The sequence below is a fragment of the Anolis sagrei genome, chromosome X (assembly GCF_037176765.1).
Source record: "Anolis sagrei isolate rAnoSag1 chromosome X, rAnoSag1.mat, whole genome shotgun sequence".
NCBI classification, from domain to species: domain Eukaryota; kingdom Metazoa; phylum Chordata; class Lepidosauria; order Squamata; family Dactyloidae; genus Anolis; species Anolis sagrei.
Window position 1 is genome coordinate 50,893,712 of NC_090034.1, and position 23,156 is coordinate 50,916,867.

Genomic DNA, 23,156 nt, shown 5'->3' on the forward strand with positions numbered 1-23,156 from the left:
GTTGTTGTGAGTTTTCCAGGCTATCTGGCCATGTTCCAGCAGCATTCTCTCCTATCGTTTCGACTGCATCTGTGGCTAATGGCATCTTCAGAGGTTCTGTTGGCAGTGAGGCAAGTGGAGTGTATATATACCTGCGAAATAACATTCAGGGTGGGAAAAATAACCCCTGTCTGTTGCAATGAGCAAGCTTGGATAGCACTGAACAGCCAAGAAGGTGCAAAGTCAATCGGTGACGGTATCTACATAGAGGTAGTGAGGCAAGTGGAGTGTATATATCCATGTGGAATAATGTCCAGGGTGGGAGAAAGAACCCTTATCTGTTTGAAGCAAATATGAATGTAGCAATTTGTCACCTTGACTAGCCTTGAAGCTGCAAAGTTAATCAGTGAGGGTATCTACATAGAGGTAGTGAAGCAAGTGGCGTGTGTGTGTGGAATGATGTCCAGGGTGGGAGAAAGAACCCTTGTCTGTTTAAACCAACTGTGAATGTAGCAATTAGTAAGCTTAGATAGCATTGAGTAGCCATGAAGCTGCAAAGTCAATCAGTGAGGGTCTTTGCATAGAGGTAGTGAGGCAAGTGGAATGTATATATCCATGTGGAATAATGTCCAGGGTGGGAAAAAGAACCCTTATCTGAAGCAAATATGAATGTAGCAGTTTGCCACCTTGAATAGCCTTGAAGCTGCAAAGTCAACCAGTGATGGTATCTGCATAGAGGTAGTGAAGCAAGTGGAGTGTGTGTGGAATGATGTCCAGGGTGGGAGTAAGAACCCTACTCTGTTTAAAGCAAGTGTGAATGTTGCAATTAGCAAGCTTGACTAGCATAGAGTAGCCATGAAGTTTGCAAATTCAATCAGTGAGGGTCAATCAGCGAGGGTTTCTGCATAAAGGTAGTGAGGCAAGTGCAGTGTATATATCCTGTTTCCAAACCGGAAGAAAAAACACAAGGGTACCAAATTTCACACCATTTCTGATGCCATGTCTTCTACAGATGATTGGTTTGAGGCACGACCAAAATCCTTCTTTTTGCAAGACTTACAGAACTTGGAATACCGATGTAAGAAGTGTGTTGCTCTCAGTGGAGAGTATGTGGAATAAATGTAAAGTTTCATCTTCCTGTCTCATTTCTTTCTGGGTAAAGCCAAAGACTTATCAGCAGACCCTCGTATCTATCCACGTGTGTAAGTTTTCTATAAACTGTATGGCTCAATTGCTGATTGGGTTTGCGGGCGACCAGAACATCTGGAAATGGCAGTTTTCCTTCATTTTCTTTTTCCATGGTAAATTAAATGTTTGGGTGGCTGCTGTTGAGGTGGTCCAGGAACTTGTTGAGGGGAACTTTTGAACAGCTAAAACTCGTGCACCAGCTGCGCCCGTACCTTGGGAAGTCTAATCTGGCCACGGTGGTCCACGCTCTGGTTACATCCCGAATAGATTACTGCAACACACTCTATGTGGGGCTGCCTTTGAAGATGGTTCGGAAACTTCAGCTAGTTCAACGGGAGGCAGCCAGATTTCTAACTGGGGCAGCATACAGGGAGCATACCATCCCCCTGCTATGCTGGTTGCTGGTCCATCTCCGAGCCCAATTCAAAGTGGTTTTGACCTATAAAGCTCTATACGGTTCTGGCCCAGCTTACTTCTCCGAACGCATTCACTCCTACATCCCATCTCGTAATCTAAGATCATCCGGGGAGGCCCTGCTCTCGCTCCCATCAACAGCACAGATGCGCCTGGCGGGGACGAGAAACAGGGCCTTCTCGGCTGTGGCTCCCCGCCTATGGAACACACTCCCAAATGAGGTAAGATCTGCTCCCTCCCTCCTGGCTTTTAGGGAAAAAAAATTAAATCATGGTTTTGGGACCAGGCCTTCGGGCAGTAGAAGTAAATGTATGCAGCATTTCAGAAAGACAATGACTGGAACGGTGATTCGTCGGACGAGACTGCTTTATTGTTTTAATGATGGTTTTATTGCTTGTGGATGCACCGTTTTTAACTTGATTTATGTCTAATTGTAGTGTATAATTGTAATTGTTTGTACTGGCATTGATTTTTGCCATTACTTATGTGTAAACTGCTTTGAGTCCCCCTCGGGGTGAGAAAAGCGGTATACAAATACTATAAATACATAAATAAATGTGGGCTTTTTTGTTGCTGTTTCCAAGGTTTGTTTTTCAAAGTGTACCATGTAGAAATTTGCTATCTGAGGATGCCTGCCATAGATGTGGGCGAAATGTCAGGAGAGAATCGTTCTGGAACATGGTCAGACAGCCCGGAAAACTCAGTGCAACCCAGTGATTCTGGCCACGAAAGCCTTCGACAACACAACGAACACCACTCCAAAACAGCAGAGCTTCAGTCAGCAAACAATCAAGAGCCACCTCATATGATGACTGAACTCCATTCTTTTTGGAATATACGTATACATGCAAACAAGGATCGCTTCCCATGACATAAATCCAGCGCTACTGCACTTAGTACAACAATCGCAGGATTATTTTCTTGTGATTAGCTTTCCCTAATGTTCAATTATAGCATGATAAGCCAATGCATAAATGGATCTCGTCAATTCAATAGGTGTATCGGCTTAGCGACAGAATTTAGGCCAATGTTTTCAAATTGCTGATTTGCTTCATTGCTGTTTGATCGTCCTTATGCATTCAGTATCACACAACATAATATTCTGTTGGTTTATTACTTGCTCTGCTATCACTGACTTCTCTAGTCGAGGAACCAACCTGGACACAGAATATTATTTTGAGAACACAGAAATGCTGGACCACTTTGACAACCACTATGTCAGGCTACATAGAGAAGCCACTGAAAATCCACAAGCGCGTAAACAACTTCAACACAAAGGAGGAAACCATTAAAATAATCAAAATCTGGCAAACAGTATTTATTACAAAACACCAGAATCAAGGCAATAAACAGTGAACACCACTCAGAAACAGGAGAACTCCAGACAGCAAACAATCAAGGGCCAATGAACACCTCCCAAACAGAGGGTGCCTCCAGGCAACAAAGGCTAGGCTACCTCTATGGAGATACCCTCACTGATTGACTTTGCAGCTTCATGGCGGCTCAATGCTATTCAATCTTGCTCGTTGTAACATTTACACTTGCTTCAAGCAGATAAGGGTTCTTCCTCCCACCCTGGACATTATTCTACAGATATATGCACTCCACTTGCTTCATTACCACCATACAGAGACCCTCACTTATTGACTTTGCTACAACAACAACAAATCGTTCTTTTTAGACTGCCCTATCCCCACCAGGGGACTTGGGGTGGTTTACACATGCAAAGGCAAATATTCAGTGCCTGGCAATGAATATGCAGATACCCTCACTGATTGCCTTTGCAGCTTCATGGCTGCTCAATGCTATTCAAGCTTGCTCGTTGCAACATTCACACTTGCTTCAAGCAGACAAGAGTTCTTTCTCCCACCCTGGACATTATTCCACAGAGATATAGACACCCCACTTGCTTCACTACTTCTATGGAGATACCTTCACTGATTGACTTTGCAGCTTCAATGCTATTCAAGCTTGCTCGTTGCAACATTCTTGCTTCAAGCAGACAAGTGTTCTTTCTCCCACTCTGGACATTATTCCACAGGGATATAGACACCCCACTTGTTTCACTACTTCTATGGAGATACCCTCACTGATTGACTTTGCAGCTTCAATGATATTCAAGCTTGCTCGTTGCAACATTCACGCTTGTTTCAAGTAGACAAGGGTTCTTTCTCCCACTCTGGACATTATGCCACAGGGATATAGACACTCCACTTGCTTCACTACTTCTATGGAGATACCCTCACTGATTGATTTTGCAGCATCAATGCTATTCAAGCTTGCTCATTACAACATTCACACTTGCTTCAAGCAGACAATAGTTCTTCCTCCACCCTGGACATTATTCCACAGACATATGCACTCCACTTGCTTCATTACCGCCATACAGAGACTCTCACTGATTGACTTTGCAGCTGCTACAACAACAACAACAATTCTTTCTTCCACACTGGACATTATTCCACAGGGATATATATACACTTCCAGCAGAACTTTTGAGGACGCCAGCCACAAATGCAGGCGAAACATCAAGAGAGAATGCTGCTGGAACATAGCCATACAGTCTATACAGTCTGAAAAACAGCAACCTAGTTATTCCAGCCATGAAAGCTTTTGACAATACAATATAAGCCTGATTTCATCATGATTATAACCTTACCCATCCTGTATATTTCAGTCTAATATAATTATAATACCATCACATAAAAACCCAACAGATATTGAGTGAGACATTTGTAGAATTGTCTCTGTGGTTGTACGTTCCGTATGTGTTAGGTTAGTGTGTCTGCTTTTGATTTAGTTTTGTAGCATGTCCTAGTGCCTAGACAGATGTCTCCTTTAGCGCGCTCTCTCTCTCTATATATATATATTCTCATGAAAATCTGCCCTTTTGTTTTATGTTTTCTTTATTTCTGGATAAAAAACGTCTTCAAAAAAAATACACGTAACAGTCCACAAGGACACATGGAAACCATGCCCAAGAATAAGGAATGAAATGTCATGCCAAATTGGAGTGATATGCGTCTGCCCTATTTGCCCGGCTTGGTGAGGATGTGGCTGGAGAAATCGAAGAGGTTCTTGTTGATCTTCCGGAGGGTGCTGACCTCCTCTTCCAGCTCTGTCACTTGGATCTTTAGTTGCTCTTGGTCTCCCATCAGGTTCTGGGAAGAAAAAGGCATTTGTTTGGTAGAAGATAGTTGCAGAATATAATTGTAGATCTCATTAATAAGTGGGAACTCACCTTTTCCCTTGTGGCACACATTTGAGAATACAAGCGCTCGGCCTTCTCCAAATAATTCTCGTCAGATCCCTGCAGACAGAGATAAAACAAAGGCCGAGAGAGCATTGGTTTGACTGTGGTATATAAACTGACTAGCTTGGGTACCTAACGTTGCCTGGGCTATTTGAAAAAGTTAATTTTTTAATTGTACAAAATGCATAACATTGTGGGTGAACTCCCATCGTACCAGGTTAACCCCGAGAAAGTCCATCAGTACTTAAAGTTTGTTATGTTGGGCACGTTTGCTCTAGATGCATCATCGGTGGGGTTCAGTGTGCTTTCTAGCTGTAAGGTAAACTACAACTCCCACTATGGTGAGTCAGTCCCCTCAAATCTCTCCAGTAGGTTGAATTAGTCATGGGGGTTCTGTGTGCCACATTTGGTCCAGGTCATTCATCAGTGGAGGTCACCATTTATTTTGTTGTGGGTGAACTACAACTCCCAGAAAGGAGGGTCAGTTCCCTCCCCCCAAACCCCTCCAGTAATCACATTTCGGCATATCAGGTCTGTGTGCCAAGTTTGGTCCAGATCCATCAGTGTTTGGGTACACTGTGGTCTCTGGATTTACAACTTTGCCAAATCTAAGGCGAATTTCCCTCAAAGACCTCCAGTATTTTTTGCTGGTCGTGGGGGCTCTGTGTGTCAAGTTTGGTCCAATTCCATTTATGTGGAGTTCTGAGTGCGCATTGATTGCAGGTGAACTATACATCCCAGTACCTACAACTCCAAAATGTCCAGGCCAATTCCCCTCAAAACCCACCAGTATTCAAATGTGGACATATCGCGTATGCATGCCGAGTTTGGTCCAGATCCATCATTGTTTGGGTTCATAGTGCATTCTGGATATAGGTGAACTACAACTCCTAAAAATCCCTCCAAAGACCTCCAGTATTTTTTGTTTGTCATTTTATTTTATTTATTTATTTCATCTACTTATACCCCGCCCTTCTCACCCCGGGGGGGACTCAGGGCAGCTTACAAAGGAGGCACAATTAGATGCCCAAATCACACAACAAACAATACAAAATATAACAGTTCAACAATTAAAATGAAACATCAATACCTATTAAAATCATGGAGGTTCTGTGTACCAAGTTAGTTCCAGTTCCAGCGTTGGTGGAGTTCGAAGTGCTCTTTGATTGCAGGTGAACTATACATCCCAGGACCTACAACTCCAAAATGTCCAGGCCAATTCCCCTCAAAACCCACCAGTATTCAAATGTGGACATAACCAGTATGCATGCCGAGTTTGGTCCAGATCCATCATTGTTTGGGTTCATAGTGCATTCTGGATATAGGTGAACTACAACTCCTAAAAATCCCTCCAAAGACCTCCAGTATTTTTTGTTTGTCATTTTATTTTATTTATTTATTTCATCTACTTATACCCCGCCCTTCTCACTCCAGTATTTTCTGTTTGTCATGGAGGTTCTGTGTACCAAGTTAGTTCCAGATCCAGCATTGGTGGAGTTCGGACTGCTCTTCGACTGCAGGTGAACTATACATCCCAGGATCTACAACTCCTATACATCATGGTGAATTTTCCCCAAAGCTCTCTAGTATGTTCAATTGCTGATCAATTCCTCTATTTGCTGTGTGCCATTGAAAAGAATAGGAAAGGGTGAAGGGAGAGGCAGTGGGCGGGGTCATGCAAATTCCCCACCAATGGAGAGAGAAAGAATAAGTAAGTAAGTAAGTAAACTTTATTACAGTTGATGACCAGATCATAACAGGGGGACCACATCCACATCAAACCCAAGGGGTTATATATTTCAAACTTCAACAATTTTTAAAATCTAAGCTAAAAACCACATATAAGTAGTTATTAAAACCCAACTCAGCCCACAAGATTATCCGAAGACAGTGTAAAGAGAGGTAGTGGGGATGGCACCGGGGAGGGGGGAATATCCAACACTATAAATATCAGTCTACAGTGTTCCCTCACTTATTGTGGGCGTTCCGTTCCAGGACCACCCGCGATAAGTGAAAATCCGCAAAGTAGGGACGCCATATTAATTTTAATATTTATACATTATTTTATGTATTTTATATATTACTAGCTGTACCTGCCACACGTTGCTGTGGCCAACCTTCCCTCCCTCTTTCTCTCCTTCCTTTGCTCCCTTTCCTTCTTTCCTTCCCTTCTTTCATTCCTTCCTTCTCTACCTCTTTAATTCCTTCCCCTATTTTTCTTTTCCTTCTTCTTTCTCTCCTTTGTTCCTTCTCTACCTCTTTCCTTCCTTCCTTCGCTTTTTGCTTCCATCCTTCCTTCTCTTTCCTTCCCTCCCTCTTTCTCTCCTTCCTTCACTCCTTCTTTCCTTCCTTCCCTTATTTTCTTTCCTTCTCTCCTTCCTTCCTTCTCTACATCTTTCCTTCCTTCCCCTTTTCTTTTCCTTCTTCTCTCTTTCCTTCCTTTGCTCTTTGCTTCTTTCTTTCTTTCTCCTTCCCTCCCCATTTCCCCCCCTGTATCATCATTTAGAGGCTCCAGAGCCACGCAGGCAGCAGCAGGCCAGGGAGGCAGTTCTTCCCTGCCACGCTTGAGGCTGCCGCCGCTCTTCCAGGGTCCCTGGCTTCCCTTGGACGTAAATATTTAATTTTTTACTAGCTGTACCCTGCCACACGTTGCTGTGGCCCTCAGGTAAGAGAGGAATTCCAGTTGAAGCAATAGACAGAAGGGACAGATGGAAGGGACATGGATAGATGGAACAGAAGGTAGATGGAGAGAACATAAATAGGTTGGTAGGTAGTAGGTAGATAGATATGTAGATGGAGTGATTGATGGATTAAAGCAGTGGTTCTCAACCTTCCTAATGCCGCGACCCCTTAATACAGTTCCTCATGTCATGGTGACCCCCAACCATACAATTACTTTCGTTGCTACTTCATAATTGTAATTTTGCTACTGTTATGAATTGTAATCTAAATATCTGATATGCAGGATGTATTTTCATTCACTGGGCCAAATTTGGCACAAATACCCCATATGCCCAAATTTGAATACTGGTGGGGGGTTGATTTTGTCATTTGGGAGTTGTAGTTGCTGGGATTTATAGTTTCCTACAATCAAATTTTTATTTATTTATTTATTTGGGATGCTTCTACCCCGCCCTTCTCAACCCCCCTAGGGGGGACTCAGGGCGGCTTCTGAAGAGCATTCTGAACTCCACCAATGATGGAGTTGAACCAGACTTGGCACACAGAACCCCCACGACCAACAGAAAATGCTAGAACGGTTTGGTGGGCACTGACCTTGAGTTTGGGAATTGTGATTCACCTACATCCAGAGAGCACTGTGGACTCAAACAATGATGGATCTGGACCAAACTTGACACGAACACTCAATACGTCCAAATGTGACGTGTCTTGACATTTGGGAGTTGTAGTTGCTGGGATTTATAGTTCATCTACAATCAAAGAGCATTCTGAACCCCACCAACGATTGAATTGGGCCAAACTTTCCACACAGAACCTCCATGACCAACAGAAAATACTGTGTTTTCTGATGATCTTTGGTGACCCCTCTGACCCCCAGGTTGAGAAACACTGGATTAAAGGATGGATGGAAATACAGACAGACAAAGGGGGTTGGACTGGATGGCCTCTGGGACCCCCTTCCAACTGGTTCACCATCTGTCGGGAGGGCTTTGATGGTGTCTTCCTTTACTGTAAAATGAGGTTGGACTGGATGGCCTTTGGGACCCCTTCCGATCCCTCAAAGGGTTTCCCGCACCCACCCTTCCGTGTGTGCGTGGCATCCAAGGGCCCCTTCCCCGGCGATCCCCCTCCCTCCCCAGCCAAATACATCAATAAAACAACAGCAAATAAACTCATAAAAACAAAGCAATAACACAAAACAATAGCAATAAACATAAAACAATAACACATGACGCAATTAAAAATCTAAGACCGGGCCAAATGTAATGATTAATTTTTTTTTTAAATGCTGGACATGACCAGGTGAAATGGATGGGTTTTTGGAAATAGGGGCGGTGTGCAGACATTCTTAATCTCTAGTAAAGTGCATTTCGGACATGATTCTTGGGGTTTCCTATTCTGAGAAGGCACACTGGAACAACCACGTCTTCAAGCTCTTCCTAAAGACTGCCAACATTCGTCATAGTCCCTCAAACTGTTGGGGGGGCGAATTATAATTTGAAAAAAAAACATGAATGAATTTCTGTGCAGTAAGTCAGCCATAGCAGAGCACCTGATGAACCAGCCTGGACACAGCATATTATTTGAGAACACAGAAATGCTGGACCACACCAACAACCACCATGTCAGACTACACAGAGAAGCCATTGAAATACCCAAGCATGTGGACAATTTCAACAGAAAGGAAGAGACCATGAAAATGGACAAAATCTGGCTACCAGTATTTAAAAACTCTAAAATTGCAACAGCAAAACAACAGAGAGGAAACAACCAGGCACATATTAACACCTCCCAGCAAGAGATTTTCCCAGGCTCAGCCAGGCCTTCAAATGCTAATGAAGGTGATCAGTTGAAACATTCACACCTAGCTGCAGCAGGGAAGAGCTCCTTGCCCCACCCCAGCCATTCCACAGATATATAAACCCATTGTCCTAATTCCAACAGACCTCACTACCTCTGAGGATGCTTGCCATAGATGCAGGCGAAACGTCAGGAGAAATGCCTCTAGAACATGGCTCTATAGCCCGAAAAAACCCACAAGAACCTAGTGATTCCAGCCATGAAAGCCTTCGACAATACAATTCCTATGCACACTGCACATATCTTATTTGTAGTGCAAAAAAGACTTTAAAACAATACAATAATGAAAATGAAGAACAATTTCAATAAATATAAGCCTATTAGTATTTCAATGGGAAGTGTGGTCCTGCTTTTGGCTGATAAGATAGGATTGTTGTTGTTGTTGGGTGCTTTCAAGTCATTTCAGACTTAGGTTGACCTTGAGCAAGGGCCGAGTAAATTACCTTGAAGGGCCGTATTCGGCCCCTGGGTCTTACTTTGAGGACCCCTGGTGTAAGTGGACACCCCAGCCATACACACAAACATATTTTCACTTTTATTATGTGCATAGACCAGAGGTCCACAAACTTTTTAAACAGAGGGCCAGGTCACAGTCCCTCAAACTGTTGCAGGGCCAGATTATAATTTGAAAAAAAAAGCATGAATGAATTCCTATGCACACTGCACAGATCTTATTTGTAGTGCAAAAAAAAAACCCCCACTTTAAAACAATACAGTAATTAAAATGAAGAACAATTTTAATAAATATAAGCTTATTAGTATTTCAATGGGAAGTGTGGGCCTGCTTTTGGCTGATGAGATAGGATTGTTGTTGTTGTGTGCTTTCAAGTCGTTTCAGACTTAATTGTCCTTGAGCAAGGGCTAGGTAAATGGCCTTGGAGGGCCGTATCCGGCCCCTGGGCCTTAGTTTGAGGACCCCTGGTATAGACAGATAAGTGAATGCAGTTCAGCAACACTTCTAACTCAAGGCTATGTCATACTGGGAGTTGTAGCTTGGTGAGAGAAAGCTTAAAGTTTTACAAAAACAACTCTCGTGATTCTATAGCTTTTAGCCAGTCTTTTTTCCACTGAGAGCTCATCAGAAAATCCAGGCACGACGGCCAGAGCTGCTGTTCTAATTTCAGAGCAGACGCACCCGCGATAACAGCAGATAACAAGATCTGTATCCCGTTGCGGTCCCCGATTGGGATCCGCAATGCCTCCCGACACTCCCCGCTTCTTGTCCTCCCTGTGACTCTGAGTGTTACTCATTGTCAAGGCTATTGGATTTGGCTCTGCTTCCTTCCTCTTATGCTTTGAAGGCGTCTCCATCCCTGCCGTTGGGTTTGGAAAGGGTCAGGACCTCTCCAGGAAGGAAAGCAAACCAACAAAGACAAATATAAGAGAATTGTAGAAGACCTTGGAAAGCAAAATGGCCAAGCATAATAACAACCTAATTGGAGCCTAGAAGCCCATTGATCGTCTTGGGCAAGCCAAGCATCTGACTTCATCTTGCCAAGAAGACCCTAGGAGAGGGTCCTGATATGTTAGTAGTTTATTCGTTCAGTCGTTTCTGACTCTTCGTGACCTCATGCACCAGCCCAGGCCTGTTACATGTTAGAGTTGACTTGAAAGCATGGAACAGAACTGACTTGAAAGCACAGAACAAATACATCTCAATATAGAATATCGATCCACATCATCCATCTATATAAAGAAAAATGTAATGTTCGTTTGTGGGATTAACATAACTCAAAAACCACTGGACGAATTGCCGCCAAATTTGGACACAAGACACCTACTAACCCAAGGAGTGACCATCACTCAAAAAATTGATTTTGTCATTTGGGAGTTGTAGTTGCTTACTTACAATCAAAGAGCATTCATTTCTGAACACCACCAATGATGGAATTGAACCAAACTTGGCACACAGGACTTCCCTGACTAATGGAAAACACTAGAAGGATTTGGTGGGCATTGACCTTGAGTTTGGGAATTGTAGTTCACCTAAGGAGAGCACAAACAATGATGGATCTGGACCATACTTGGCACAAATATTCCATATGCCCAAATATGAACACAGATAGAGTTTGGGGGAAATCGACCTTGACATTTGGGAGCTGTAGTTACTGGGATTTATAGTTCACCTACAATCAGAGCCCCCGGTGGCACAGTGGGTTAAAGCGCTGAGCTGCTAAGCTTGTTGACCAAAAGGTCGCAGGTTCAATTCCGGGGAGCAGCGTGAGCTTCCGCTGTCAGCCCTAGCTTTTGCCAACCTAGCAGTTTGAAAACATGGAAATGTGAGTAGATCAATAGGTACCGCTCCGGCGGGAAGGTAACGGCGCTCCATGCAGTCATGCCGGGCACATGACCTTGGAGGTGTTTATGAACAATGCCGGCTCTTCGGCTTAGAAATGGCGATGAGCACCACACCCCAGAGTCAGACATGACTGGACTTAATGTCAGGGAACAACCTTTACCTTTACCCTTTACAATCAGAGATTGTAAAGGACAAGAAAACGTAATCAAAGCCCTCCTGACAAAGAGCCATCTAGACATAGATATAAATAGATATATATGATTCACACACACACAGAAATAGTATCAGAGATTTGAAAGGGACCCCTAAAGATGGACAATTATATGTTTCATGTTCCAGAGTAGGCCAACCAAACAATCTCCACATCAACACTGACAAAGAAACAGCAAGAAATACTGTTTACCCACAAGCATAAAGGAATTGCATATATTAGAAACCAACACTTTCTAATTATGTTATTTTCCAGATCACCAGACTGGGCCACAGCAATGCGTGGCAGGGGACAGCTAGTAGAATCATAGAGTTGGAAGAGACCTAATGGGCCATCCAGTCCAACCCCCTGCCAAGAAGCAGGAAAATTGCATTCAAAGCACCCCCGACGGATGGCCATCCAGCCTCTGTTTAAAAGCTTCCAAAGAAGAAGCCTCTACCACACTCCGGGGCAAAGAGTTCCACTGCTGAACAGCTCTCACAGTCAGAAAGTTCTTCCTAATGTTCAGATGGAATCTCCTTTCTTGTAGTTTGAAGCCATTGTTCCATTGCATCCTAGTCTCCAGGGCAGCAGAAAACAAGTTCGCTCCCCCCTCCCTATGACTTCCTCTCACATATTTATACATGGCCCTCAGCATGTCTCTTCTCAGCCTTCTCTTCTGAAGGATAAACATGCCCAGCTCTTTAAGCCGCTCCTCATAGGGCTTGTTCTCCAGACCCTTGATCATTTTAGTCACTCTCCTCTGGACTATAAATCCCAGCAACTACAACTCCTGAATGTCAAGGTCTATTTCCCCCAAAGGGAAGGTGCTTTACGCGAGTGTAGGCCGCACAGTGCTGCTCCCCCCTTGGCAGGCTCACGCTGCCCATCGGGCCCGATAGGCAGCGTGAGCTAGCCAAGGGAGGCTGCCCTGGCGCTCCATGCAGTCATGCCAGCCACTTGACCTTGGAGGTGTCTATGGACAACGCCGGCTCTTCGACTTAGAAATGCAGATGAGCACCACACCCCAGAGTCAGACATGACTGGACTTCATGTCAGAGGAAAACCTTTAACTAGGAAAATTATGGAAGATCCAGGGTGGGAGAAAGAACTCTTGTCTGTTGGAGGTAGATATGAATGTTTCAATTGGCCACCTTGATTACCATTTCATAGCCTGACAGTTTTTAGGGGGATCCTTTGTTGAGAGGTGATTAGCTGGCCCTGTTTGTTTCTTGTCTGGAGTTCCCCTGTGTTTGAGTGTTGTTCTTTATTTACAGTTGTAATTTTAGAGTTGTTTAAATACTGGTAGCCAGATTTTGTTCAGACTAGAAATAGGAAGATTTCCCATTCTCTGCTCCTGGAATTACTGCCTAAAGAGGGCTAGAAAGAACCCCCTCTAAGGGCCCTTCCACACAGCAAAATAAGATATGTGCAATGTGCATAGGAATTTTTATATTGATTTTTTTTAAAAAAAACTATATTCCGGCCCTCCAACGGTCTGAGGGACAGTGAACTGGCCCCCGGTTTAAAAAGTTTGAGGACCCCTGATCTAGAGCAACAGATGAATCATGACCATGTGACAGGCATGACAAGAATTGTATCATTTCCCTATAGTCCCTGTGGGTATGAAAGCAAGTGGCAGATATGTGCGTGCTCTCTTGGAATACGGTCTCATTGCCATGTGCATGTCTTGATACAATCATCGCTTCTTGTTGTGTTGTTGTGAGTATATTTCCATATATACTGATAGCAGACCTGATGTAAATAGTTACACATATAGCAACAAGTCAAGAATAATTCCTCCAAAAGGAGTGTGGATGAAAGCCAGAACTCAAGTGTCTTATTCAAGCGGTGAGCAGGCAGCAAACAAGGTCAAAGGCTGTGCTATAAATCTCTGCTAATGACAGATAAAGACTCTGCAGTGTTTTGTATCAACCTAACAGCTGCAGCTCCGGGAAGACGTGAAAAGAGGAGGAAATAATTCACGTACTTACCCAGTGGGTGTTTGTTTGTTTACACTGTTTCCTGGAGCAGCTGGTATTCATAGATGGATTTTATTTATTTATCATGTCAGAAATGAATTGAGAATATAGTTATAATGTGTAGAAAAACCACAAACAAAGTTAAAAACTTGGCATTATACTAAATTTCCTTTGACCAGAAGCTGACCACTTGGAGTACATTTGGTGTCGCTGTAAGAAGGTCCTCAGTTGTGCATTGTAGTAAGTGGTCTGTGGTTCGCTCTACACTCGCATGTTGTGGACTCCACTTTGTAGCCCCATTTCTTAAGATTGGCTCTGCATCTCGTGGTGCCAGAACACAGTCTGTTCAGCGCCTTCCAAGTCACCCAGCCTTCTGTGTGCCCAGGTGGGTTTCACAGTTTCAGCCACTGATCGAGGTTCTGGGTTTTAGCCTGCCACTTTTGGACTTTCACTTGCTGATGTGTTCCTGTGAGTATCTCTGTAGATCTTAGGAAGCTATTTCTTGATTTAAGGAAGGAAAGACAAAAGGGAAGGAAGGAAGGAGAAAGGGAGAAGGAAGGAAGGAAGGAAGGAAAGAGGGAAGGAGGGAAGGACGAAAGGGTGGAAGGGAAGAAAGGAGGAAAGGATAAAGAGGGAGATAAGAAAGGAAGGGAAGGATGGAATGAGGAAGGAAAGAGAGAAGGAAGAAAGGATGGGATGGTGAGAGAGAGGAGGGCCTGAGAAAAGAGCCCAAGGGGCCGCCTGGGTTTACCCATACATGATCTACAGCAAACTTGCCCAACATGACGAACTTTAACTACTGATGGCGTTTCAGGGGGTTAACCTGGTGTGATGGGAGTTGTAGTTCACCCACAACCTTGTGCATTTTGTAAAATAAAAAAATTACTTTTTCAAATATTTCGGGCAACATCAGGCACCCAAGCTAGTCTGAAATATATTGATCTCCTCCCCGTCATTCCCAGTAAATCAAAAGACGAAGGGACGGAATCTACTGGCAGCCTTTAAAGCGAGCATTCGTGGATTTCAATCAATTGAGAACTATTACTGTATTCCTCCGTTGCGCAGAAATAAACCAATTAGTCTAAAAGGTCCCACTAGATCTCTCCTGTGTGTTTTCCCTTTTTTATTATACTGAATCATAAAGCCACTCTCTTTCGGAAAAACGGTCTCCCCAAGGTGACATTTTGGGATAAGCAAACAGCATAAAGCAAATTTGAAAAAAAAGCAAAAAATACGGGATCAGCTCACGCAACGCCTTCATTTCCAAACGGCCGTTTAAAAAGCCAAGTCAATAACCTGTTCAAACATTTGTGGAGCGTGATCTCTGTATTTCACCGAGAAGGAGGAGAAGACGCAGAGCTCGGCCCCAAAGGGGCCCTGAAACAGATGCAAGGAAAAGCAAACAGATGAAGGGAAAAGGCAGCAAAGGAGAAATGGAGGGAGAATGCACAATTTGTCCCGTTCGTCACTCACTTTCAGGAGGGATTTGGTAGCAAAGAACAAGGCCAGAGGACCACCTAAGGGTTTTTTCAGCCTCAAGTTGCGATAAAAAGGCCTCCAGATGCTTCTTCTTGACACTTCGGAGGCGTTCTTTGACAGTCGCTGCCTATTTTGCGCCCAAAGCACATCTGTTGGTTGTATAAGCCTCCATCAATCCCGGCCCCAAACAGTCCCTCTTTTTTCTTTCTTTCCGAAAAAGCAATAACGGCAACGACAGCAAAAGACTCAAAACTGGGATGTGAGAAGTGTTAAAAGAAGGCGTTTAAAATGGGAAAAGATAAGCCCCTCGTTTTCTGAAAGCCGCAATCAGATTTAAAAGATCGAGATCTTGGAGGCTAAACAGGGTCAGCTTTGGTTAGCGCTTGGATGGGACGTGACGAAAGCTTTAGAGAATCATCGAAACCTATTTAAAAACGTCGAGCGTGAAAGCCGAAAATAGACAATCCCAAATGTTAGGAAACGTCCTTTTCCTCCCTAAGCCTTGAATGCATTGGACACATTCTGAACACGAAAATGGAATTATATAATAATAATAATAATAATAATAATAATAATAGTAACGATGACTTTGAAGTAATGCCTGTTGGGATGTATAACAACAACAATAACATAACAAAAGTAATGATGACTTTGAAGTAATGCCTATTGGCATTAATAATAATAATATATAATAATAAAATAATTGTAATATAACGAAAATGATGACTTTGAAGTAATGCCTGTTGGGATGTATGACAACAACAATAACATAACAAAAGTACTGATGACTTTGAAGTAATGCCTATTGGGATTAATAATAATAATGTATAATAATAAAATAATTATAATATAATATAACGAAAATGATGACTTTAAAGTAATGCCTGTTGAGATGTATAATAATAATAATAATAATAAGGTGTAATAATAATAATAATAATAATAACAAAATAATGAAAGTAATGACTTGAAGTAATGCCTGTAGATATGTATAATAATAATAATAATAATAATAATAATAAAAATAATAATATAATGAAAGTAATGACTTTCTAGTAGTGACTGTTGGGATGTATAATAATAATAATAGTAATATTAACAACAATAACATAACAAAAGTAATTATGGCTTTGAAGAAATGCCTGTTGGGATGTATAATAATGATGATGATGATGATGATAATATTCCTTTGTATGGAGGCATCATAATCCATTTAAAGCATAATAAAAAGTGTAAAATAGCAGAATTGAACACTATACCATTCCTCTCCCTTTTGTTTATAGGGACAAGAAGCTTGGATTTGGCAGCATTTGCAAAGAAAATAGGGCCATTTGGGATATTTTGGAAAGAAGACTCAACCTTAATTCAGTATGGAATCTATGGCCTAAGTCTAGTTGGTAGTTTCAATTAAGACCCATCTACTAGATCAATGAAAACATAATCAATTAAATAATGTATCATTCTAGCTGGTAGGCCCAATTAGGATCAATCTACTGGATCAATGGGAACACAATATCTATCTATCTATCGACCCTACCTACCTATCTATCTATCTATCTGTCTATCTATCCATCTATCTATGCTGGTTAACCAAAAGTCTACTGTATTGGGGTCTGGCATGTACTTTGAGTGGATTTTTTGGCCCGAGAAGGAAGGAATTTCAGAAGGAAGGAACAACGCAAGGCCTCCCTATAGCAATCCATCAGAGTGACAGAGAAGAGAGATAAGTTGTCAAGGCACCCTTGAAGGGGAAGACAAGCGGGACGAAGGCTGGCCAGGCACCGAGCCCAGGAGTTTGCGCTCTCCTCTCCGCTTCCCGGCCAAGTACGGAGGGCGTCTATTGAGCCGCCACTGAGAAATGGATGCATTTTTTTCGAGGGCGTCGGGACAGTGATGATGAAGAACTACAAGAGATATAACTCTGAAAGACTATGGATAGGTTACATGATCTTGGTAAAAAAAAATGTCAAGAAGAATGGGAATTCTACACGCAATGAATAAAGAATTAGAAGAAGAAAACTATAATAGGACTTGTTTGGGTTGCTGTGAGTTCTCCGGTCTGTATGGCCATGTTCCAGGAGCATTCCCTCATGACGTTTTGCCTGCATCTGTGGCTAATGGCATCCTCCGAGGTTTGTTGGCAGTGATGCAAGTGTATATGTGTGTGTGTGCGTGCGTATATATCCCCTGGGTGGGAGAAATAACCCCTGTCTGTGTAAAGTAGGTGTGGATGTTGCAGTTAGCAAGCTTGAATAGCATTGGAGTAGCCATGAAGTTTGCAAAGTCAATCAGTGAGCATATCTGCACAGAGGTAGCCTGGCCTCTGTTGCCTGGAGGCACCCTGTGTGGAATGATGTCCAGGGTGGGAGAAAAAAGCTCTTGTTTGTTAAAGCAAGTGTGGATGTTGTAGTTAGCAAGCTTGAATAGCATTGAGTAGCCCTGAAGCTGCAAAGTCAATCAGTGAGGGTCTCTGCATAGAGGTAGTGAAGCAAGTGAAGTGTATATATATCCCTGTGGAATAATCTTCAGGGTGGGAGAAAGAACCCTTGTCGGTTTAAAGCAAGTGTGGATGTTGCAATGAGCAAGCTTGAATAGCATTGAGTAGCCCTGAAGCTGTAAAGTCAATCAGTGAGGGTATCTGCATAGAGGTAGTGAAGCAAGTGGAGTCTATATATATCCCTGTGGAATAATCTTCAGGGTGGGAGAAAGAACCCTTGTCGGTTTAAAGCAAGTGTGGATGTTGCAATGAGCAAGCTTGAATAGCATTGAGTAGCCATGAAGCTGCAAAGTCAATCAGTGAGGGTCTCTGCATAGAGGTAGTGAAGGAAGTGGAGTCTATATATATCCCTGTGGAATGATGTCCAGGGTGGGAGAAAGAACCCTTGTCGGTTTAAAGCAAGTGTGGATGTTGCAATGAGCAAGCTTGAATAGCATTGACTAGTCATGAAGCTGCAAAGTCAATCAGTGAGGGTCTCTGCATAGATGTAGCCTGGCTGTGTTGGGATTATATAGGGAAGTTGATGAAGAAACATAACCTACAAACAATCTACATACCCATCCAGAAAATCCAAAATATGCTACGTGTGATCCTCTAATCACTGCAGGAGAATACAGAACTTCTGGATCACTCTGATAACTATCATTTCAGATGATACAGAGAAGCCATTGAAATTCACCAGCAGCATGTGGACAAGTATTTAAAAAAACAAAACAAAACACCAGAATCAAGACAGTAAACAAGGGACATCACTCAGAAACAGGGAAACTCCAGACAGCCAACAATCAAGGCCCAGTGAACACCTCTCAAACAGAGGGTGCCTCCAGGCAACAAAGGCTTGGCTACCTCTATGCAGATACCCTCACTGGTTGAGATTGCAACTTCATGGTTGCTCAATGCTAATCAAGCTTGCTCATTGCAACATTCACACTTGCTTTAAACCAGTTGTTTTCAACCTGTGGGTCCCCAGGTGTTTTGGCCTACAACTCCCAGAAATCCCAGCGAGTTTGCCAGCTGTTGGGATTTCTGGGAGTTGAAAGCCAAAACATCTGGGAATCCACAGGTTGAGAATCCCTGTTTTAAACAGACAACAGTTCTTTCTCCCATCCCGGACATTATTCCACAGGTGTGTGTGTATATATACACATACACATATATACACACACATACATATACATTATGAATGTTTACATCAAAATATATAAGCTTTGAGTCAGGCGATACGTAGCAAATTTTGTTTGCGAACTGATAATATTGAATTTTTAGATTCCTTAGGTAACAAGTGCAAAGCCGCCCCACCTCCTCCGAAAGGTATTATTTGTAAATGGAAGGTTCTGTATGCATACCTTCTGGTGCAGTCCTAAACGCAGTGTTAGCCCGTCGCCGGCAGGGTTTTCAGAGGCCTCGGAATCATGGAGGTGCCGGCTGAACTTGGGCAACGGGATGCTGGGCTTGGCATCTAAGATGAGCATGTTGGCGGGCGCCAGGGCCAAAAAGGCGTTTGTGATTGGACCTGCAAGAGGAGGGAACACAGTTCCAAAAGGTTCACGGAAAATGGGCAAACAGCTTGGAGAACAGAAGGCGGAGAGGTGACCTGATGGACGTATGTTTACACCACAGAGCAACAGAGCCAAATGGCAGGAAAAGAGACCCCCCACCTAAGAACTTCCTGATAGTGATATGCTTGATGGAGTGTCCTTCTCTGGAGGTGTTTAAACAGAACTGGAAGGAGGGATAGATTGTGTCTTCCTTGCATGGCCGAGATTGGACTGGATGACCTTAGGGGTTTCTACCAACTCTAGGATTCTTTCTGTCTGTCTGTCTTTATCCATCTGTACATCTATCTTTGGGGATTTGACTGGATGGGCCTTGGGGTCTATTCCAACTCTAGGATTCTGTCAACCTACCTATCTATCTACCTACCTACCCATCTTTGGCAGGTTGGACTGACCTTTTGGGTCTCTTAGAATCCTAGGATTGGAAGAGACTCCAAAGGTCATCCAATTCAACCTCCTAAAAATAGAAAGATAGATGGGGTAGATGGATGGATAGAAAAGACCCCAAAGGACATCTAGTCCAACCCATCAAAGATAGATAGACAGATAGATAGAATCTTAGAGTTGGAAGAGATCCCAAAGGTCATCCAGTTCAACCTGCCAAAGATAAAGAGATGGGATGGATGGATGGATAGATCTATCTATCTATCTATCTATCTATCTATCTATCTACCTATTTTCTATCCATCCATCTATCTTTGGGAGGTTGGACTGGACGACATTTGGGGCCTCTTCCAACTCTCGGATTTTATCTATCTATCTATCTATCTATCTATCTATCTATCTATCCATTTATCTTTGGTGGTTTGACCAGATGACCTTTGGCGTCTCTTCCAACTCTAGGATTCATTCTGTCTGTCTATCCATCTATCCAACCAGCTATCTATCTTTGGGGGGAGGGGGGTTGGACTGGATGACCTTTGTGGTTTCTTCGAACACTAGAGTTCTATCTATCTATCTATCCATCCATCCATCCATCCATCCATCCATCTATCTTTGGGAGGTTGGACTGAATTACCTTTGAGGTCTCTTCCAACTCTAGAGTACTATCTATCTATCTATCTATCTATCTTATCTATCCATCCATCCATCTTTGGGGGGGTTGGACTGGATGACCTTTGGGATTTCTTCCAACACTATCCATCCATCCATCTTTGGGGGGTTGGACTGGATGACCTTTGGGGTCTCTTCTAACTCTAGAGTATTATCTATCTATCTATCTATCTATCTATCTATCTATCTTATCTATCCATCCATCCATCTATCTTTGGGGGGTTGGACTGGATGACCTTTGGGATTTCTTCCAACCCCATCCATCTATCCATCTTTGGGGGGTTGGACTGATGAACTTTGGGGTCTCTTCCAACTCTAGAGTATTATCTATCTTCTATCTATCTATCTATCTATCTATCTATCAATCAATCATCTATCCATCCATCTATCTATCTTTAGGAGGTTGGATTGGATGACCTTTGGGGTTTCTTCCAACTCTAGGATCCTATGGATCTAAGATTTGTCCATAACGGAGCCCTCCGCTACCCAATTTACCAACCATTTTCAGTTTCAGGGTAACAGTATTCCTTTGGCAGCCACCCCAAACACTAAAGTGTGAAAATGAACAAAATATGTTTACCAATATTTATTTTAAAACACCAAAATCAAGACAGTCAACAGTGAACGCCACTCCGAAACAGGAGAACTCCAGACAGCAAGCCATCTTCTTCCTCAGATTGGTGGATACAAACAGAAGGAGAGCAGCAATGCCCGCAAGAGGTGAGTTAAGGCTGCATTTGCGAGGGATGGCACCCAGCAAGCGGGGTAATTAAAGCCCTCATTAGCTCCACCGGTGATGGATCGATCGTTCAGGGAGACGGCCGCAAGAGCCCGAATGATGGATGCGGAGGCCAGGAAGCTGTAAGCACCTCTGGGTGCCTGGGGAAGGTCTATAACAAATGGCTTGGTGCTTCATCTTTCCAAAAAATTAAGATAGTAATGGCTTTGGGGTTTTGGAGAGCCTCAGAAGGACCCAATATTATGGATCCGCAGAGCTTACACTGTGTGGGAGAACCACTATTGCTTCGGCTCTCTTAAAACCCAGTTGCGGGACCGTAAAGCGCTCCATTATCCCAGTCGTCTCGGCGTTTTAGGAGTTGTAAAGGGCGATGGAACAAAACGGCGGCGATTAGCCTCATGTTGCTGGGACATAAATCCCAAATGCGTCAAAAAATGCAATGGCATAAAAATGTTCAAAAATTGATGCTCGGCTTCATCGGAATCATACCGATCTGGGATTAACAAGATCACGAAGAATATCAACTAGAATGGAGATGAATTGTTCTTTGCTTCAGAGAAGTTACCAAGAAGTCCCTGCAATGCAATACTTGGAAAAAATAGATAGGTGGATGGATGGATAGGACAGACAGCAAGAGTCCTAGGGTTGGAAGAAATACCTAAGGTCATCTAGTCCAATCCCCCAAATAGAGAAAATTGGTTATTTTCTTTCTTTCTTTCTTTCTTTCTTTCTTTCTTTCTTTCATACCTTTCCTTTCCCTATCCTGAAGGGGACTCAAGGCAGCTTACATAGAGGCAATTATTCAATTAAAACACATACAATAGGTGTACCGATGGATGGATAGACAGAGAGAATGAATCCTAGAGATGGAAGAGACCCCAAAGGTCAGCCAACCCACCAAAGATAGATAGATGTATGGATAGATAGAATGAATCCTAGAGCTGGAAGAGACCCCAAAGATCATCCAATCCAACCTGCCAAAGATAGATGGATAGATAAAATCCTAGAGTTGGAAGAAACCCATAAGGTCATCCAGTCCAATCCCCCAAAGAGAGATGGATGGATGGACAGAATCCTAGAGTTGGAAGAGACCCCAAAGGTCATCCAGTCCAACCTCCCAAAGATAGATAGAGATAGATGGATGGATGAATGGATGGAAGGAAAGAAAGAAAGAAAGAAAGATGGATAGATAGAAAGAAAGAATACTAGAGCTGGAAGAGACTCCAAAGGTCATCCATTTCAATCCTCTAAAGCAGGGGTCCTCAAACTTTTTAAACAGAGGGCCAGGTCACAGTCCCTCAAACTATTGGAGGGCCGGATTATAATTTGAAAAAAACAACAACACCATAATTTGAATTCCTATGCACACTGTACATTATCTTATTTGTAGTGCAAACACTTAAAAACAACACAATAATTAAAATTAAGAACAATTTTAACAAATATAAACTTATTAGTATTTCAGTGGGAAGTGTGGGCCTGCTTTTGGCTGATGAGATAGGATTGTTGTTGTGTGCTTTCAAGTCATTTCAGGCTTAGGTTGACCCTAGTGAGGGCCGGGTAAATGACCTTGGAGGGCCGTATCTAGCCCCTGGGCTTTAGTTGGAGGACCCCTGCTCTAAAGATAGGTAGGTAGGTAGGTAGATAGATGGATAGATAGATAGATGAACAGATAGATAGATAAATAGATAGATAGATAGATAGATAGATAGATAGATAGATAAGACAGACAGACAGATTCCTAGTGTTGGAAGAGACTCCAAAGGTCACCCATTCTAACCCTCGATAGATAGATAGATAGATAGATAGATAGATAGATAGATAGATAGATAGGAAGGAAAAATCCTAGTTGGAAAAGACCCCAAATGTCATCCAGTCCAACCCCTCAAAGATAGGTAGGTAGGTAGATAGAATCCTAGAGCTGGAAGAGATGATAACAACAAAAACAACAACAACAATAACAACAACAACAACAACAACAACAA

The 23,156-nt window shown here is 42.8% G+C and overlaps 1 protein-coding gene across 1 annotated transcript in view; it reads right to left on the reverse strand.

Annotated features, from left to right (window-relative positions):
• Window positions 1–4,469: 4,469 nt before the first annotated feature.
• WDR18 (WD repeat domain 18) overlaps window positions 4,470–23,156 on the reverse strand; it is a 42,551-nt gene continuing 23,864 nt past the window's right edge. Inside the window, exons 8-10 of the mRNA XM_067473361.1 lie at window positions 19,170–19,336; window positions 4,823–4,891; window positions 4,470–4,742 (exon numbers count right to left, since the gene is read on the reverse strand). Coding sequence (XP_067329462.1) covers window positions 4,611–4,742; window positions 4,823–4,891; window positions 19,170–19,336 — 368 coding nt within the window. The 3' untranslated portion in view covers window positions 4,470–4,610. The remainder of the gene's footprint in view (window positions 4,743–4,822; window positions 4,892–19,169; window positions 19,337–23,156) is intronic.